The sequence below is a fragment of the Saccopteryx leptura genome, chromosome 3 (assembly GCF_036850995.1).
Source record: "Saccopteryx leptura isolate mSacLep1 chromosome 3, mSacLep1_pri_phased_curated, whole genome shotgun sequence".
In the NCBI taxonomy this organism is placed as follows: domain Eukaryota; kingdom Metazoa; phylum Chordata; class Mammalia; order Chiroptera; family Emballonuridae; genus Saccopteryx; species Saccopteryx leptura.
The window spans coordinates 51,248,235-51,268,499 of NC_089505.1; the positions used below are offsets into that span (position 1 = coordinate 51,248,235).

The following is a 20,265-nucleotide window of genomic DNA, read 5'->3' on the forward strand; positions in this document are numbered from 1 at the left end:
TTCAGTGCTTGGTGTAATGCTCTGCAATTATCATTTTGAAAATCTTAATACCTTTATGTTTGAACGTTTGTTTTACAAATGAAGTCCAGTGGTACAAAGGATCATACACGCAAAGAGTAGGCAATGTGTGTGTCCTTTCTTCCTTGCCACCCCATTTGCATACAATCATGATGCTTCATAGCACAGGATTCTGGTGGACCTACCATGTATAGGAACTCAAGGAGTCACAAAGTGAGTGCAAGGCAAACATGTAACATCTATGACTGATTTAATAGAGGTGCTGTCAGCTCCAAGAAGCCATGCTTTCTATTTGAACCAGAACTTGCTTCAGGTGTAGTAAGAAGGCCATGGCATCTTAATATAAGTGACTAAAGAATCCCATCATATTCTTTCTTGTGTGTGTTTCTTCCTTGTATTACCTTTCACACTGAAAATGATGACAAATATGGAAGGGGTATGGTAGGGCAATTCAGTTCCTTTTCCTTTCAGTACTTCCTTACTCAAATTGGTAGGATATGTGCATATCAAGAAGGGAAATAAAAACAGTTAAGTTGGTTTTGTGCAGCATTTATACTGTTCTGATAAGCACAAAATACATATGTATGTCCAAGCTATGAAATATGAATTGTGTAATTTTGGTGATTCCACGTATGAGTTAAATGCTCTTATATTTGCAGTTATAAATGGTATTACACAATATAAAAGTAAATGGTAAAATGCATTCTAATAATGTAAAATTTGAATTGTTCTTTAGTTAAAAAGCAAGCAGAAAAAAAGTCACAAGTTGAGGTAGAGATGACAGAAGACAGAAAAAGTTTTAAATTTTAATACATATGGCATTTTTTTCCTGCTTTTTGAAAAAAAATTTTTTATTGATTTTTAGAGAGGGGAAGGGAGAAAGGGAGAGAGGGAGACAGAGGGAGAGAAAAATTCATTTGTTTTTCCACTTATTTATGCATTTATTAATTCTTGTATGTGCCCTGACTAGGATCAATAGCAATCGGTTCCACGCTCTAATCAACTGAGCCACCTGGCCAGGGCCAAAATATTCAACCTTAAAGAACACTACACTGCCAGAGGATGCTGTGAGAATCACTGGCATTGTACATCTGACATTCAGCTTGTACAAAATACTTATTTTGCCAGAAAATGCAATTTAACACAATAATTCTATTTTAAACTCATTTCAATAGCCTTCTAAAACAAATCAATTTAAGAGATTCTGCCTCTTAAAACTATTAGGTAATTTCCCATATATTAGTAGAAATCTTGCCACCTATGTTTATAATCATGCTCTGAGGTTGAAAACTGCAGGCTAATTTACTGTGGTAATCAGTCTCAAATCCCTTGGAACATAAATTCTTATTAGCATTGGTCATGGAATTTACAGACAGCTTCTTACTAGCGATCTGTCCCTTTATGTCCTTTGATTTTTCTATATGAAGAACCACAATGGTTTCCAACGAGGATCTCTCACACCACTTCAAATGGCAACCTACTATTCATTAAAAGACACCTGTATGACACAGTGTGAAAGAATTATCTCTAATTTGGGTAGATTGAAAATGACTGTCAAAAGTCCTAATTCAGTGGCATATTTCTAATTTGAAACCATGGTTTCTGCCTCCTATTGCTTTCATCTTCTTGTTGGGAAGAAATCGTTATGGATTTTTAAGCGAAACTCTCATTTCACAGATGAGGAAACTGAGGCCTAAAAACCAAATTATCTGTTCAAGGTCACGCCAAACATTGGCAACCAAGTCAGACAAAAAAACCCAAAAGCTATCGGCTCCAATATAACGGCCAATACAGCAGTTTACCCTCCCCCCCCCCTTTTTTTTCCGACTTCATAACTGCACCCTTAGCTCCCACTCTCTGAATAAAGTTGTTTTGTGTAACGGTCCTCCCCCACCCTTTTTAAGCCTTCGTCTAATAAAACCTAGCACAACCTATTAATGAGTAACACTAGGAGTACGCATCTAATGCGGTGACTTTCACTGGCCTTTCTCTTTGGCTAGAAATTTCTGGGAAGGGCTGTTAATCCTACATTCCTCTGGAGGGGAGGGAGGGGGAGGAGGGAAGCCGCCAGCCGCTGACAAGTCCTTACAAGTCCACGCGCGCGCCAGGGACGCAGCCCGCCGACCCGAGGTGCACACCGAGGAAAAGGGGCGGGAGAAAAGCCGGGCACTGGGCATTCCTGTGCACCGCCTCTGCCGACTCCCGGCAAAGCCGAGCCGAGCCGAGCCGAGCGAGATAAAAACCTCATTAGCAGGCCGGCCGCAGGTACTGCAGAACTGGGAACAAACACGAAGCGGAGTGCGCGGCACGTTCGAGAAGCAGCGCTGGGCCGGCCCTTTTATAGGCCGAGGCCCGCGCTCGCGCGTCCCCGCCCCTCCCGCGAGGCAGTGGCGGCACGAGATCTGCGCCTCGCCTCCTTCCTCCTGCGAGCCGGTTTCCTTACCTTGTAAAACGCCGTCTCCGCGGCTGCCCCCGCCTTCTCTGCGGGAAGTGAAATGGCGGTCGGCGAGGCGAGCGCCGCAGCACCGGCCAACCCCGCCTAGCCGCCAAAACGACCCTGAAACACTGGCCACCCCTCCCGCGAGCCCCCCAAAGCCCATCCATGCCATCGGCGCTCCACGCCCTCTCCGCTGCCCCTCACCCAGGTGGCCGTGCCCATTGGCCGAGTCATCGATCCCCCGCGCCGGGCGCGGGCCTGTCTTTCCGCCCGTTTCCTCCCTCGTAGCGTGCCCGGGGGGCGGGGGAGATAACACCTTCTCGGCCAGGGTGTCCCGTCCGGGCGCCCGCCCGCTCCCTCCCTTTCGCGCCGCGTTCCCTCCCCCAACTACTCGCTACCCTCCCTTCGCCACACACACACACACACACACACACACACACACACACACACGCACAGCCTCCTCCCCTCCCCCAGTGGTTGCGTCCGTGACATCATCATCATGGCAACAAGAGCTGCAGCCTGGGACCTACGAGCCCGTGTGATTCCCGGCGGCGGCGGCGGCAGTGGCGGCAGCACCAGCACCGGCACCGACGAGAGCGCGAGGGCTTGTCTCTTGTTGTCCCTCACCGGGTGCTCTTGAAAAGGCGGCGGCAGCCGTGGCAACACCGCCCCGCCCGCCGCCGCTCACGGTGTCTGTGTGGAAGGGGAGGGGGACCAGCTGAGGAGAGGAGGGGAGGGGGCGCCGCCGCCGCGGTGTGGCCGCCGCTGTGGAAGGAGCTGCTGCCGCTGTTGCTGCTGCTGCCGCTGCCGGGTCGCTAGTGAAGAGGAGGCGGTGGTGGCGGCGGCGAACATGTTTTCAGTGAGGATAGTGACTGCCGACTACTACATGGCCAGCCCGCTGCAGGGGCTGGATATCTGCCAGTCCCCCCTCAACCAGGCCCCTGTCAAGAAGGTGCCGGTAGTGCGAGTCTTCGGGGCGACCCCGGCAGGTAAGCGGCGCGGGGCGCGGGGCGCGGGCGGGAGCCGGCGGGCGCCCGGTGCCCCCCCTGCCGCGCACACGCGCGCACGCCGCCGGCGCCGGCCCCTCGGCGGAGCTCTGCCGCGTCTCTCTCCCCTCCGCCCTCCTCGCCTCTCCTCTCTTGCGTGACAAGAGGCGCAAAAATGTGGGTCCGCGCGCGCGCTGCGCCTCTCCGCGGGGAGGCGGCGGCCGCCTGGTGTTTACACGGCGTGTGGCGGCCGCGAGCCGGAGCCGCGCTCGGGGTCGCGGGAAGGGAAGTGAGCGCCCGCGAGCACCGCTCTGGCCCCGGCTGCTGGGCCAGGTGGCCGCGCCTTGTCCTGCGTGAACGGGTTCGCACGGCCCGCGCTGAGGTCAGTCGCTGGTGGGACCACGAACTCCCCCTCCGTCTCCCTAGTGCCTTTTTCTGGAAATGGCTGTTAGAGGAGTGGGCTAGTGTCAGCTCTGTTGTCAGTCGCTCTTCCTCCCCTTCCCTCCCAGCGCTCTCCTCTGCCCCTTCCGGAGATGCTGTATAAGCTGAAGAGTGGCGCCTGGGGCCAGATAATCTTTCTCATTGAAGTGACCGTGTTCTGCTTGCTGTGTGTGTAGGTCGTGACTCCTTAGAGTTTACGGACTCGGAGTCCGGGGACGGGGCGGCGTGTTCAGGTGCAATGCTTTCAGCGAAATGTGCGTCCATGGGAGCAGGACGTGTGTGTTTTTGGTGGCCGGCGTACAACCTGCTACTTAATACATTCCATAGGGACCACAGCTAAACTGAACAACACGAACATTTTAAATGCTCCTATGCCGACAAAAAACTATTTTGAAAAACAAGGTGGGGAGACAGCAGCGACAGAAACTACTTTCTCAAAAGCTTTTGGGAGTTTATGATAATATAAATAGAGCTGGGGCCAGATTTGCTAGGTGTTTTTAGTTGTTTTGCATTTCTACGTGCTTTGAACTGCCTACATGAAATAACGGAGCTGCCTCCAGAAAGGGAGGATTTTCTAGCAATGTATCGTCCTGTGGGATTTTAGATAGCATTTCCCACTTGATGCTCCTTGCCCTAATCACCATTCATCTTATTACTAGTCAGTTTCTGTGGATTACCACGATAATACTGCTGCTTCCTCAAACACAAGCATTCGTTCCAAGCATTTATCTTTTAATGTGAATTCTCTTTGTTAAAAATGACAGTGTTGTAGTTTGGTAGTCTTTCTTTTTAAAATAGTGAAAAAGATTTTGATGATATGGACCTTGTAAGATGGGGAATTTTAGTGCTGTTAACAATTTGTTGAAAGTGTAAAATGTTCTGAAGGATAGATTTTTCTGCCCTTTTAAATATAGTGGTGCTGTCTTTGTTTCTAATTGGAATTTCAGTGTAATATATTCTTGGTTCTTACTTCAGGTGCAAAGAAAGAATTAAGATAGTGACTTTGATATACTTCTGTTAAGTCAGCTTTCCAATTTATAAATGGACATGTTCATAGGATATACTGTGGCATTTCTGTGTACTGTATTACACTTTGTATGATTGGAATACTTTTTTTACACCTACTTTTTTTTTTCCTCTACACAAGTCATTAAATAATGTACCTCTGAGTGATTTTCAAGCTGTTTTATAGGAAAATTTTGTTTGTGGAAATAAATGAACTTCACTGTGAGCTAGCAATAATTCTGTTACATAAAAAAATTCTTTAAAAATAAAGAATATATTATACTTTTATCTTTCTCAATATTAAAAATATATTTACATGTGAACTACTTTATGACAAATATTTTATTTCTTCCCTTCCTGGACATCCTACACAGATTGCCCCCCACCCCTACCGAAAATAACCCAAACTGTTTTTAAAAAATATATCTTGAAATATATAACGTAAATGAATATAAAAGTAAGACTTTTTGTACATACAGTGAGAATATAAAACTTGATACAGAGGAACCCAAACTTCATCTTGTTGAGGATTATCAAATTGAGTTTGCTCTAAGTATAGTTCAGTTTCACACATAAAAACATTTCTCAACAGGTTAAGAAAATTTGAAGTCACTGGAATACATTTAGAGTTTACAGCTTTCAGAAATCAAGCCAGCATTTCAGAAACTCCTAGTAAAATTAGTCTTAACATAAACAAAAACTCCTAGTAAAATTAGTCTTAACTGAACATAAACAAAAACTGTACAGTTATTTGCTTCTAAATTCTTTCCCCAAAGAAAACTATTTCAATCCACCCAGTAAAATAAAACTTGAAAATAATTTAAAAGGGTGGTCAATCTGGCTTAGTAAAAATCTGAATACTAGGATTTTTAATGAAAACACTGTTTATACATAGTATAAACTATGTTTATAGATTCACGAATTAGTAAAATATGAAAAGTTGTACACCTGACAACCTATGTTAATAAAGTACCACACTTAAGTCATATATAGTAATTAATTTTGGAAGTCCTTAATTCTTTCTCTTGGTTTGGAGACAAGTTGTTTTAAAACTGAGTTTGCTTTACAAATGAGATCCTCAAAAATGGCAGTAGAAAAAATTTCCCCCAAAAGTGGTGATTTCAGATTTATATTAAAAATTCTGATCTAATTGGTTTATTACATTCTTACTAGTTCAATTTTTCTGTTATTTCATGACAAGTATTTTTCTACTTTAGAAAACAGTTCAGTTGACCTGATTGTCCTGTTTTTTGAGGATACCTTGAGTAACTTAAGAAATAAATTAAGTTTCTTAGTTTTAAAAGCTCCCATATCTTAAGTTTGTGGAATTTGAAAAGGTGTTTTAAAAAATGTCATATTAAAATTTGAATGGTAAATCTTGACTGACTTAAAACTTGTTGACTGAAGATACCGATTCCTGAGAGAATCAGTTAAATTTTCTCATGTGAGTGGTAGAATTTTTTTAAAACTCTTGTTCTTTTCTTTTAGTCATTTTAAAAATGTTTTGAACATTGTTTTGACATAACAATGTACCGTATTTCCCCATGTATAAGACGCACCCTTTCTTTGAAAAATTTGGGGTCTAAAAATTGGGTGTGTCTTACACAGTGGTTGTAGATTTTTTTAAACTTGCATTTCCTGCTTTTTTTGCGCAGATGAGGAGTTGTATGAATTTTATGTTGAATAAAACTTGAGTTCAATAACTTTATGTAATACTTTTTTTTTCCCCCAAATTTCAGGCCTCCAAAATTAAGGTGCGTCTTATACGTGGGAGCGTCTTAAACATGGGGAAATATGATATTACTGAGCAGTGTAACAATGTTTTGGTAACTTGTTTTAATGGAGGGAAGCAAGGTTATAAATAAGTATAGGACTCTGTATTTTCAGGCTTCATTGTGAGGAACTGACTCAGGTGGACCTGGGAAGCTGTTCAGTTTCCACATCCCAAGTCTTGCATAGTTGTTTGATGTAACTCGGTGTTGAGTTTGGATGGCTCTCTCAGCACCAGGTTAAACTGAATTACCCTTTCAGAAAGCCTCCCTGCTGAGATCCAGAGTACGAGTAAATAGAAGAGTGTGTGTGAGATGGTCACAAAGCAAGTAATTAAAGTAGGTCAAACAGACTATAGAGGGAGCTGCTTGTCTTTAAGATTACTGTGAGGAATTCTGCCAGTCCCCTCCCTAAGTCTCTCTAGCTAGTGAAAGTTTTAGTAGATGTTCTTAGGAGCTAGCTGTAAAACATGAAATCAAATGTTTCAACATAAGAACTTGATCATTCTGAAATGCTCTGTAAACTTACATAGTTGCTTAATAACCTCACCTTTTTCATAAATTTGTGGATTGTTAAATAAGTTTGAGATGACTACAATTTTAAAAACTATAGCATTTATCAATCAGATTACAAATAATTTCTCTAATTAAATCTTGTTTGTTCATAGCCTTTATTTACTAAACAATTTAAAAATTTTTAAAGGTTACATAATACTGTACTTATTTGATATAATTATTAGAAAGATTCAGGAGCACCTACTGAGATTTAGCAGTTTATCATATAATTAGTTACTCTATTTAGTAGGTATTTTAAGTTCTGAGTAGCAAATTTTTATTAGCTTTTTGTATTGTCTTTGATTTAAAATAACAATCAGTTAAGTCAGAGGCTAAAGCAAGAGCCCTCTTAAATCTATGAACACAGTATAATCTGGTAATATGTGGCTCCACTCATTCAGTAAACAATTAATGAGAATCTACTGTGTAATATTGGGCTATTTTTTTTTTTAGGTGCCGTCGTTATAACAACTTTTACCCTCCAGAAGCTTACAGTGTGGTGTAGGTGATAGATATGTAAACATAAGTCAAACATAGTTTGGAGTATAGTAGAAATGTGTGTAAGAGCCAGGCTCAAAGAAGGACATGTTTAGTGACATGTTCAAGTGGCAAAAAAGGGGAATCAGGGAAGGCTTCATGAAGGAAGTATGGATTAAGTCATTCTAAAGGACTTTAAAAAATTTTTTTTAATTCTCATAGAGGAACAGATACAAGGTTATTTACAAATGAAGCAAAAATTGCTCTTGGCAGAGCAGCTTGACAATGCATGTCAGAATCCTTAAAAACGTTCTTTTTTGACCCAGTAATTCCAGTTTTAGGGAGTTTAATCTGTGAATGTAAGTCTTTTGGCAAAGTCTAATTATCTTTTGAATCCGTCTGCTTCTGTTCATTGTTCATTTACCACCCTAGTCTAAACTACTGTTTTTGGATGCATTTGCAGCAATAGCCTCCTAATCTTGGCCTACCCCAATCCATTCTGTTCCCTTCTAATGTTTTCTACACTAATGAGAGGGATCTTTAACAAACCTGATTATATCACCCTACCACTTGATATGCTTCAGTAACTTTCAGTTGCATTTAGGATAAGGACAAAGCTATTTATCTTGTGTGGTGGCATTTACACATCTTAAGAGGTCTTGCATAGTCTGGCCCCTGCCTTTCTATCCAGTCATGGCTTGAACCATGTTCCTCTTGCCTTGCTCTGTGTTCTAGACATATTGGCCTTATTTCAGTCCCCTATTCTTGCCATACTCCCTCCCACAATGAGGCTTTATACCTGCTGTTCCCTCTGCCTAGAATGTTTTTACTTTCCTTCACCTAAACTTTGATTTATCTTTCCTCAGGGAAGCCTTCCCTATCATAGACTGTCAAAGCTCCATAAACTCTCCTCCATAACACTTGCTTTAGTTATAATTTTATACATGTTGGAGATTAATACCTTTTTTTATCAATAACCTCCCTAAATGCTGGTTATGTGTTCATTTTTGCTTGCTATTATACAGCCAAAGCTTACCTCAGTGCTTGAAATAAGCATTTATTTCATGAATTAATCAGCAGATGATAGTCATCACAGAGAACAACCCCAAATGTCCAACACTTAGGAAACAGTTACACAAATTGGGCATATTCATATAATAGAAAATATGTTGTTAAAATCATTTTTTAGAAGAATATATAGTAATATGGAAAAAGGCTGTCAAATCAGTTTACAGAATAATTACTTATTGAATATACAGAAAAAATACACCAAAATATAAAGGTTGTTTACCTCTGGGAGGTATGTTTTGTATTTTTCAGATTTTCTACAGAGAACATGTAATAATTTTATAATTTGATAAAAAACTGACCATGTACAAAATAAAGGAAAAACTGGTTTTTTAGATATGGTTCATAAATAGAGTTAAAAAAAGATTTGAGGTTCATGCTGAGCACCAAAATAAGTGTCAATCAAAATGCATAATTGCATGATGATAGTGTTAAACTTGATTATATAAATTTCAACGTAGGAACTGCAGAATGATTTTTTTTGACAGAGAGTCAGAGAGAGGGACAGACAGACAAGAAGGGAGAGAGATGAGAAGCAGCATCAGTTCTTCGTTGTAGCACCTTAGTTATTCATTGACTGCTTTCTCACTTGTGCCTTGACCTGGGGTTGGGGGCTACTTTAGAGTAAGTGACCCCTTGCTCAAGCCAGCAACCTTTGGCTTCAAGCCAGCGACCCTGTGCCTAAGCTAGTGAGCCCACGCTTAAGCTGGTGAGCCCACACTCAAGCTGGATGAGCCCATTCTCAAGCTGGCGACCTTGGGGTTTTGAACCTGGTTCCTCCACATCCTAGTCCTAGTCTGACGCTCTATCCACTGCACCCACCACCTTTTCAGGCCAGAATGATTCTTACATTAAAGCAAGCCAGTAATTTTTTGTTTTATTATACTCATTTATATGTAAACTGATTTTAAAATGTTTTGGAAAGTGGTGTGGTTTTGGCACATGACAGCAATGAAACAGAGCAGAGACCAGAAATAAATAAATATATAAATTTAGTATATTATAAGAATTATCGATAGGAAGATAGTGAATTAGTCATCTGGAAAAATAAAAAGTTGGCTACCAGATGAGTCACAAGGTTTCAATATGAAACAAATAAAAAAGGTACAATAATAATTTTGTGTTGAGTGATTTTTAGATAGAAAGAGAGTGGAAGGGAGAGAAGCATTCATTTGTTGTCCCACTTAGTTGTGCATTCATTGATCACTTCCTGTATGTGTCCTGACCAGAAATCAAACTCACAACCTTGGTGTTTTGAAACAATGCTCTAACTAACTGAGCTAACTGGCCAGAGCCTTAGGATCATTATTTTAAATATAATCTAGGAATGATGAACTCCTTTCAAAGTATGAAATAGAACCGAGGCTGTATTGCTGAATTTTACAACATTAAAATTCTGTATAGAGGGAAAAAATTGTAAAGTTTTTTAAAAGAGAAACAGATTGGTAAATCTTAAGTGTACACTTTTCACAAAAGACTGATTTATCTTAATATAAAAAGAGCTCCTAGAAAATAATGAGCAAAGAGAATTCATATGAAAAGATGTGCAATTTTATTTATAATGAAGATGTAAATTGAAGCTACAACATACCTTTTATTAACAAATTAGGAAGGATTGGTTACATAGTATAACTTTTGGAGGGTAAGAGGGAGGGGAAATTGGTATTGCTGGTGGGAATATGAAGTGTTCATTTCCTATGAAAAGCAATTTGGAAATTATTTTCAAAATTAAAAATGCACATATATTTTGAACTAGTAATTTTATTCAAGAATTTTATCTTCTAAAAGATTTTATATATGTGTCAAATGAACATGTAAGAATATTTGTGGGAGCATTATTTGTCATTGCTAAAGATTGGAAACAATCTGAACATAAATCAGTAGGGGATTGGGTAAGTAAATGATGGTATAGCTATTCAGTGGAATACTAGGCAGCAGTCCTTAAAAATGAGGCAACACTGTGAATCTATGATATATATAAGATACATTAAGAGAAAAAAGCAAGATGCAAGACTCCATTTATAGTATCCTGCCAGTTGTGTGGTTTTAAAATAAATAAAAAATATATTTACATGTAAAAATCAACATATTATATAAAAAATATTTCTGGAAGGATACATGAGAGTTTGGTAATAATGAGAACTGGTTGCCTAGAGGACAAAGGTAGGAGACTACATTTTTTAGTATACTGTTTGGTAATTTTTAAATGATTTTTACCTTGTGTATATAATACCTATTCAAAGTTAATTTTTTAAGTTTTGTGTTTGCAGGATTTGATAAGGAAGAACAAAACTAAAAGACCATAGGTAGTTCTAATCAGTTGTCAAATGATTACTGCAATACTGTTTAAGTTTTCTTTGAGGTCTTCTATTAAGAGTTTTGAGATAATGTTATGTGGCTTACTGGAATGGAAGATGGCTCTAGTGGAGTGGGATCTGAAGGAAGGCTGTTGGGTTCTGGTAAGAAGATAGTATAATAAGCAGCTAGCAGTTACTACTCCTTTCAGTATTTTAAGTGCATTAAAGGAGGTGCTTTACTTTTTGGAATCGACTTCAGCCAACCCCAGAGTGTGTTAGCCACTTGTGGAGAAGGGATCCTGGAACTGCTATTGGAGTTTGTATTCCTGATGCCTGAGGAGCCTGTCCCCAGTGCAAGGTGCAGCCCACTGGTGATGAGAGGAAAGGGTAGCTGAGATGTTGCCCGGGGTTCGGGGGGCAGCTCTTGGCCTGAATCTTCGTTTTTGCCTGTATTGGATCCTCCCAGCATTGCGTATCTGATATGCCATTTAACTTGCTGCATGGTGGCTGCCTTATAGTGTATGTATGTTCTGCAAAAAATGAAGCATCGTTGTTATTTTGAAATAGTGTCCCTAATGTGAAAAAGGTTGGATTTGAAATTAATTCACATTACTACAAACCTAAACTATTTTTCCTGTAATTATATATTTTAAAAAGTGATCATTTTTTTCACCAAGCATTATGTCTATGCCTCCAGATGCCCTCCTATTGGTCAGTGTGCTAACAAATATTATTTACAATGTGAAAAAGGTAGAAAACACTGTTCTGGTCAAATCCTTTCCTTTTCTATAAAGAAAACTGATATCTAGATAGGCAAGCTCAGGGATTTGTCCCACGTCTGTTGGGTGCGGGGCTGGGGATCTTAATGTTCAGCTTCCACTGCCTCACATTGGCCCCCAAAACCTGAGGGATAATTGGAGGAAGATAATGATAGTTGAAAGAAGAGCATACAGAACTTTAGAGGAACTGTTAAAAGAACTGCATATTCACAGCTTAGAAATCTTTGAGGACCTGTTCTCTCCAATAGTGCTTAAAAATTTTCTATAGAATAGATTATAGTCGGATTTGTGTTATGATGATTGTAGCTATTGCCTTTTAAAAATAATAATAAAGGTTAGAGTATTGAAAGAGGAATTTAGGAAAGATGCATAAAAATTGTACTAGAATTGTATTTATAAAGTTTTCCAAAGAAAAAGGACATTTCTATTAGGATAACTTTCAAGTTCTCCTTTGGTTGCTAAAATTAAGTAAACCTTCTCTTGGTTTGCTATTGATTGCATTAAAATTTGTTTAATTAAAGTATGAGTGGAAAATGATTTGGGTTTAAGTAGGTTGGTTGAGGTTAAATAGTCTTCAAAGAATGTTGTCATTAGTCCTACCTATTTTAAGGAGAGATTTAGAAATTTATTAAAATAATGGGACATAGATTGGTATATTGTCATGGCTGCTATTTTAATCACAGTGATACTAATAGGAGAGGAAATAATGGGAGTTAAGGTACAGTAAACTTTGGGTAAAATTGTGTTAATTTATAGTGCCTAGGTAAGTAAGATACAGATAAAGGCAGGAGTATGCATTTTTGAGACAAAAATAAATTAAAAGTAAAGGGAAATCCTTTTATGACAGTCTGTTTAACCTTTTGGTGTGTGCATGGTATTTTGTTTTGGTTTTGGGGGTCATTCCTTTTAACTTTTCTAGGTGATCTCCTGTGTTTCTTCAAGCTCTCTCTAGATTTTTAAACATTTCATTTTTTTTAATGGAAAATATTTTGTTCCTTAATTAGTACTGACGCACTGTTCTCTGCAGCAGAAATTGAATATATACCTAGCAAAGTAAATTCTTAGAAGAAAGGGTCATAATTATCATTGAAAATTTTAGGGTTTTATTTTTGTCCAATTCTATTTTCTTTTTAGATGATAGTGTGGGAAATATTAAGAATTTGAGGTCAATTTCCTTGGAGGCAACTTTTAAATTTTCTTTGGGTTGAGAGAACATTTATTATAAAAAACAATTCAAAAAACAAAAGAAAGCGTGTTACCTCAAAAATGCTTGTGTAATATATAACAACATAACAAGAGTTTTCTATTTTTTTCTTCTATTTATTACAATTACCAAGGAAGTATAACAAGAATTTAAAAAAATCTTATTCTGCATATATATTTGCACTTCAAAGTAATTTATATATTAAATTAGGTTTTGTTTGAGATGATTAAATGAAAGACTTTGTAAGTAAGAATACATGTTGAAATGTGAAAAAATGTGAAGTTAAAACATGTTGGCATACTCCTAGTTTCTCAGAACAAGAAAATGACTAATCTAAATTTCATTTCAGAATAAAAACCAAGACAAGCCACATAAAAGCAACCTAAAAATTAAACTGTCATCATATTATTTGTTTTAAAACTATGGAGTAATATATCTGAGGAAGATTTCTCTCAAAATTGTTTTTCTCAGTTTCAAGTAAGTAATTCATTTTGGTTAATATATTGGGGATGAGGGGGGTGGGGGTGAGCCTTGGCATTGAAATTGCTAAATTCTACTCATCCTTAAAGTAACAACTCAAATGTCAACCTCTTTTTTAAAGCCTTCTGTGGCTCCTTTGCCCATTCCTAAAAGATTATCTCTTTGGTTTCCCATAGTCCTAGCCCCCTTTCACATGGCTGATAAAGAACTTAACTGCACTGGGTGTTGTGTTTGTCTAAAGGAATAAGTCACATGCCAATACCCTCTGGTGCCTCCCCGCACCCCTCAGTACTCTCCACACTGCTATCTACTGCTGAGAGACACAGAGAAAGTTATTTTACTTCTGTGAACCTTAACTTCCTCCTCTATAAAATGAGTTAAAAATTTCTACTTCTTTGGATTATGATGATTAAATACAATTACCAGCAAATGTCTGATATATATAGTAACATAGCTATACTTTACCCTTCTAATGCCAGAATCGGCCACATTACTTCTGTATATATAAGCACTCTTTAAAATATTTGACTTGAACATACAATACAATATACAGATGATACAGAATTGTACACTTGAAACCTATAAAATTTTATTAACCAGTGTCACCCCCAATAACTTCAATAAAAATTTTTTTAAAAAGAAAAAATATGTTTACCTCACTTAAAAAATAGTTTGTCTTAAATTGAAATGAAAAACAATTTTTGTAGCATTTATTCATTCCTAACAATAGGGCAAACAAAAATACCTGCACATTGTGGCATAAGGCTTTTTATAGTTGGTCACTGACTCACGTGTCTACAGGCTATGTAATTAATTACATGTTTAAAACACCTTCTATAAAATTGATGATTATTTTGTAAGTATCCCACCCAGGACTCTTTTTTTTAACTGTTGGTGTGTGTGTGAGTGTGTGCACGTGTGTGTGTGTGTGCACATGCCTGCGTGCATGCGCATAGACAGAAAAGTGTCCAGGACTGATCTTGTCTTGAGAAGCAGCAGTGTAAAGCCATTGATCAAGGTGTAACTACAGTTTTCCAATGCTGCAGATTAGGTTAAGTGCAACCTTGTGAAAGAGCCTTATTTTCCATAGCCATCAGTAATGCCTTTTCTTTTACATGATTGTAGAATGTGTTGAAAGTGTGTGTGCAGAGGTCACAGTAAAGGTGACTGCTAGGATTTATTGCTCTCCTCTTGTTTTAGCCTCTTGTGAGTTGGTAACACACAAAAATTGAAACCTGTGGTTTTTAAACCTACTTAGGATTGTAGAATGTGGACTGAATGAATTCATTATTGCCTGAAGTTTCAGTACTCTTCACCATATTTTTTTCTATGTATACTTCCAGGTTTTATTTTGTTTTAACATTGTCTTTTCATTTGTTTCATAAAGTCATTAGAAAGATCTTTAAATTAATATCGATGATTACTCTTTGGTTGATGATGCTCAGTGATTTTAAAATAGAAGTCAGGGTAGTCAAAAGACCTTAATTTAAGGGAATGAGGGGGTGGGATCAGAGAAGGTGAAGGGATTAGTGAAATTATATATATAAACATAACACATAGATACAGATAACAGGACAGCAAATCCCAGAGGGAAGGGGGGAGGGTGATGGGGGAGGGTGGCAAAGGCAGTGTAATGGAGGACATGGAGGTGGGGGTGAAGATGTTATATTGAGTGGGACACTTGAATCTGTGTTAACACAATATATTAAAATTTAAAAAAAAATTTTTTTTTAAACTTTATTTTTTTAAGATTTTATTTATTCATTTTAGAGAGAGGAGACAGAGAGAGAGAGAGAAAGAGAAGGGAGGGAGGGAGGGGCAGAAAGCATCAACTCCCATATGTGCTGTGACCAGGGAAGCCTGGGGTTTTGAACCAGCGAACTCAGTGTTCCAGGTCGATGCTTTTACCCACTGCGCCACCGCAGGTCAGGCTAAAAAGACTTTAATTTTACATAATTTTACTAACAGAGATGATAAACCATTTATTGAACCCTTCCTCTACGCTGTTTTAAGTGATTTAATCTTCACAACAACTCGATAAAATAGGTAGTACTATTATTCCCATTTTACAATTGAGGAAGTGAGGCATGGATAGGTCAATTAAGTTTTGCCCACATTCAGCATATGTTTATTTCATAGCATGTGAGGATTAAAATGAGGGAACATGTATTGAATGGCCATTACTCGCTTATACAGAAGAGGAGAAGCAAAATGAGATATGTGTCTCCTAATACTTCCGGATTTAATAATAGTCATTATTGAGACATAATGAGCATGAATACATTCTTACTGAATATTTTTTTTATGTGATAATGTACCCTGTTACTCTGTACTGACCCACTTTTTTTTTTTCTGAGCAATGTTAATGTCTCCTCTCAAATTCATGCTCCCGTTTGGACTGAATTATTTTGTTATATGTTTGTATCTTTATAAGGTGATGGTAGAACTTTAATATTAATTTTATATAAAATATTTTTATAAACTTTAATTAGACAAGTCATATATGAATATGTTCTCATTGTGAAATTTTAAAAACTGAAACAGGTAAAGCAAAAATTTTCCCTGACCACCAATTCCTATTACCCTCCCACTTGAATCAGTTTTTGCATAACAAACCTTCCCAAAGCTTAGTGGTATAAGACAGTTGACATTTTTTAGCCGCTCATTCTGGGCTGAGTTTAGTTAATTTCTGTTCCTGCTTCTGGCTGGGCTGGTTTATGTGGCTGCAGTTAGCTGATACGTCATTTGGGAGCTAATAGGAGGCCTCTTTCATAGGTCCGGATATTGGTGCTGGCTATTGGCTGGGGTGTTGGAGGGCCATGTGTCTCTAGGAGCCTCCCTTCATCTGGAGGCAGTACTAGGCTTTACAGGAGCAGCTAGTGAAGGCAAACTCCATGTATTTTTTTGTTGTACCATGGGCCCAAGTAAATCAAATCACATAGCCAAGCCCTAAGGGGGTGTCACTACTGCAACAATCTACTATACCACCGTTGCTGGCTGACTCATTTTTCAGGAAACATTTGCCAGTGTGACGGTGCCCTTTAAGCAATTTATTCAACAATTCAGATAAATTTAGGTAATTATTTGTTGTTGTTGTTTTATTTTATTCTCGTCATTTCTTTGCACCATTACTGGTACCATTCACTCTACAGATATCTACTGAGCACCCAGTAACTGCACAATAAGGTATCCTGAGGTGAGCAGTCCTGCTTCATCTAAGCAGGACTACTGTGTTCATTATCCAAGTTTCTTAAACTTGCCTATCTATCTGCTTTATTATATAAACAATTCTATAAAAGCAGACAGTTAAAACACATTTTTGAAAATGATCAACAACCTATACTAGGCTCAGTATCTGTGTATTGCATTTTAAAAATGTCTTATAAGAATTTCATTAAATAAAAAAACTGTAATACAAGGTTGTTTCTATCTGTACTCCCACCAGCAATATGAGACTTTTTTCATGTCTTCACCAAGATTATGTTCTCAAATGTTTTGATCTTTGCCAATTTAATAGATAAAAACATGGATCTCAGTGTAGTTTTAACATGCATTTTTTTTTATTATGAGCAAGAGTTAGTGTCTTTCTGTATACTTGAGAGCCATTTGTATTTCCTTTTTGGTGTACTCCTTGTTTATCTTTCACCCATTTTCCTGTGGCCAATTGGTCTTTTGCTTTTTAATTCCATGGAACTCTTTATATATTAGAAAAATCTGACTCTGTGAATTGAGTTGCAAATATTTTTTCCATTTGTTTATTTTTATGGTAAATACCTTTTATTTAAATAACTTTTTCATTCTATGAAGAGCTTTTATAGTGTCAGTGAGGCTTTTAGATCACATTTAGTTGAAGTTAGATTTAAATATTAGGTATGGAAGAGAAAGAAAAAGATCCTGACTTTATCACATCTTAGAGAACTAACCTTTTAAATTCTGTGGCTTAAAATGAGCAGTTCCTAAAGGATCCTATCTTTGGTTTACTTTTTTTTCTCCTAGTTGGTTCTATCACTAGACTACTCCTTTTGACAGATAGTCCAAGAATTAGGATCGTCCTTTGGAGAACGATTTCTAGATGATGAGACTGTATAGCATAGGTAGAAAATACTTTGCCACATGGAATAAATTGTTAATAATGTTGCTTTGAGTTTTACAACACATACCATGGTAGTGATTCAAACAGTGCTCTAATTTATATGTACTCCTTTACCTATTCAGCCAGTCTGTACCATGTGGTTATATTAGGGTAGGTAGATTAGGCTAGCCTTTGTTCACTAGGCCTCATGGAAGAAAGACTGAGGTTTTTGAGAAAGCAATAGTTAACTACTACTCAAATAATACCCTACATTTAAATTAATTTTTTTTTTTACAGAGACAGAGAGAGGGATAGATAGGGACAGACAGACAGGAACGGAGAGAGATGAGAAGCATCAATCATTAGTTTTTGGTTGGCGACACCTTAGTTGTTCGTTGATTGCTTTCTCATATGTACCTTGACTGTGGGCCTTCAGCAGACCGAGTAACCACTTGCTTGAGCCAGCGACCTTGGGTCCAAGCTGGTGAGCTTTGCTCAAACCAGATGAGCCCGCGCTCAAGCTGGCGACCTCAGGGTCTCGAACCTAGGTCCTCCGCATCCCAGTCTGAGGCTCTATCCACTGCGCCACCGCCTGGTCAGGCAATACCCTACATTTTAAGTAAGATTGTAGTGAGTTGGAAAGAAAGGGTAACAGAGGCATCTGTGACCTGTGCAGCATCTGACATGAAATACTTTGAGTTCTTCCTTTAACTTCTATATAAAAGGATCCGAGAACTGGGTGGCTGGACAGCTTAGCATGTTTTGAGTCATTTAATTTGTTTTTCAAAAGTCTTTCAATTTGGCAGACCCTTCAATATGTAATTTTACGAGGCAGCATCAAAAGCAAAACCAGGAATCCTTATGTGATTTATAGTAGGGAGTGGTTGAAAGCTAGTGTTTGCCATACTTTACATAGTTTTTAATTTTTCAAAATTATCGAGGTGTTCTTTAGAGTCTGTTATATTACCAATATTTTATAAATAACAAGAAGTTTTTCATTTATTTAAGATCAAATTGTTGACATACTATTGTTTTCTTGATTAATCCTTTATAAAAAATGTTTAACAGGCCCTGGCCGGTTGGCTCAGTGGTAGAGCGTCGGCCTGGCGTGCGGAAGTCCCGGGTTCGATTCTGGCCAGGGCACACAGGAGAAGCGCCCATCTGCTTCACCCCTCCCCCTCTCCTTCCTCTCTGTCTCTCTCTTCCCCTCCCGCAGCCAAGGCCAGAGTTTGCCCGGGCGCTGGGGATGGCTTCATGGCCTCCGCTTCAGGCGCTAGACTGGCTCTGGTTGCGACAGAGCAATGCCCCGGATGGGCAGAGCATCGCCCCCTGGTGGGCGTGCTGGGTGGATCCCCGTCGGGCGCATGCGGAAGTCTGTCTGCCTCCCCGTTTCCAGCTTCAGAAAAATACAAAAATAAAAAAAATGTTTAACATGTCTGAGGCTGTAATACATTACACAATGTATACATTTTTTTTTTTTTTTGTATTTTTCTGAAGCTGGAAACGGGGAGAGACAGTCAGACTCCCGCATGCGCCTGACCGGGATCCACCCGGCACGCCCACCAGGGGTGATGCTCTGCCCACCAAGGGGCGATGCTCTGCCCTTCCGGGGCCTCGCTCTGCCACGACCAGAGCCACTCTAGCGCCTGGGGCAAAGGCCAAGGAGCCATCCCCAGCGCCCAGGCCATCTTTGCTCCAATGGAGCCTTGGCTGCGGGAGGGGAAGAGAGAGACAGAGAGGAAGGAGGGGAGGGGGGTGGAGAAGCAAATGGGCACTTCTCCTATGTGCCCTGGCCGGGAATCGAACCCGGGTCCCCCGCACGCCAGGCCGACTGGCCAGGGCCACAATGTATACATTTAATACAGTAATTTTTCCTCCTGAAAAGCTGATATTAAATTGATGGAGCATCTTCCTGAAGAAAATATGACTGATCGTAGCTTGTTTTTATCTTCTGTATATGTTTCTTAAACAATTTAATCTTTCATGGAAGGGGATTCTTTCCACTTCCATTTTGTTCATTTTTTGCCTTATAGGTCTGATTGCCATTTTGTCTAATTGTTTTTAATTTTGTATATTTTGATGAGTCACTTGGCACATAAAACTTCACCACTGATATGTCTTTAAGCAGTGCTTTTCAAACTACACTGCTCACAAAAATTAGGGGATATTTTATAGCTTAAAATTTATTTTGAAATATCCCCTAATTTTTGTAAGTAGTATATTTGTGGTAAAGAATCAGTTTTTTGTCTGATACTTTTTAAAATACATTAATAGTAATTACTAGAAAAATAAGATGAGGGGAAAACCCAACATGCAAAATACAAGCTCTCTTTATTATTATATTAAACAGGCATAGCATTCTCCTGTCAGATTGCTGTAAGTTTCTAAGTACTTTCAAGTTTTGTCGTGTTGCAGACCTGTAACAGCTAGTTCATAGTCTGCATTTGAGTAGCGCTGTAGAAATCTTTTATCAAACAAGAGACCTTTTAATTCTTTTCTTGAATCCTATTTCTTATCCCATCATAATCATTCCTGTTTCTTTTTACTTTGACTCTTTTTCGTGATGTATCATTACCTGTCACTATTTTTAATCCTTTTAATTTTACTTTTTCCTTTGTTTTGGCGAGTTTTGCAGCATAAACTGTGCTTTACTTTTTTTTAAAAAAAAAAGCAGAGA

At 38.9% G+C, this 20,265-nt stretch overlaps 1 protein-coding gene across 4 annotated transcripts in view; it reads left to right on the top strand.

Moving 5' to 3' along the window:
* The first annotated feature begins 2,985 nt into the window (after positions 1-2,985).
* The window catches only part of REV3L (REV3 like, DNA directed polymerase zeta catalytic subunit), a 178,709-nt gene continuing 161,429 nt past the window's right edge, over positions 2,986-20,265 (top strand). For 2 of the 4 annotated variants that reach the window (XM_066373454.1, XM_066373456.1), the window contains exon 1: positions 2,986-3,444. In XM_066373454.1, coding sequence (XP_066229551.1) covers positions 3,306-3,444 — 139 coding nt within the window. In that variant the 5' untranslated portion in view covers positions 2,986-3,305. Of the gene's footprint in view, positions 3,445-3,705; positions 3,824-13,385; positions 13,514-20,265 lie in introns of those variants that run through there. The other 2 variants (XM_066373457.1, XM_066373458.1) reach the window with 2 other exon arrangements.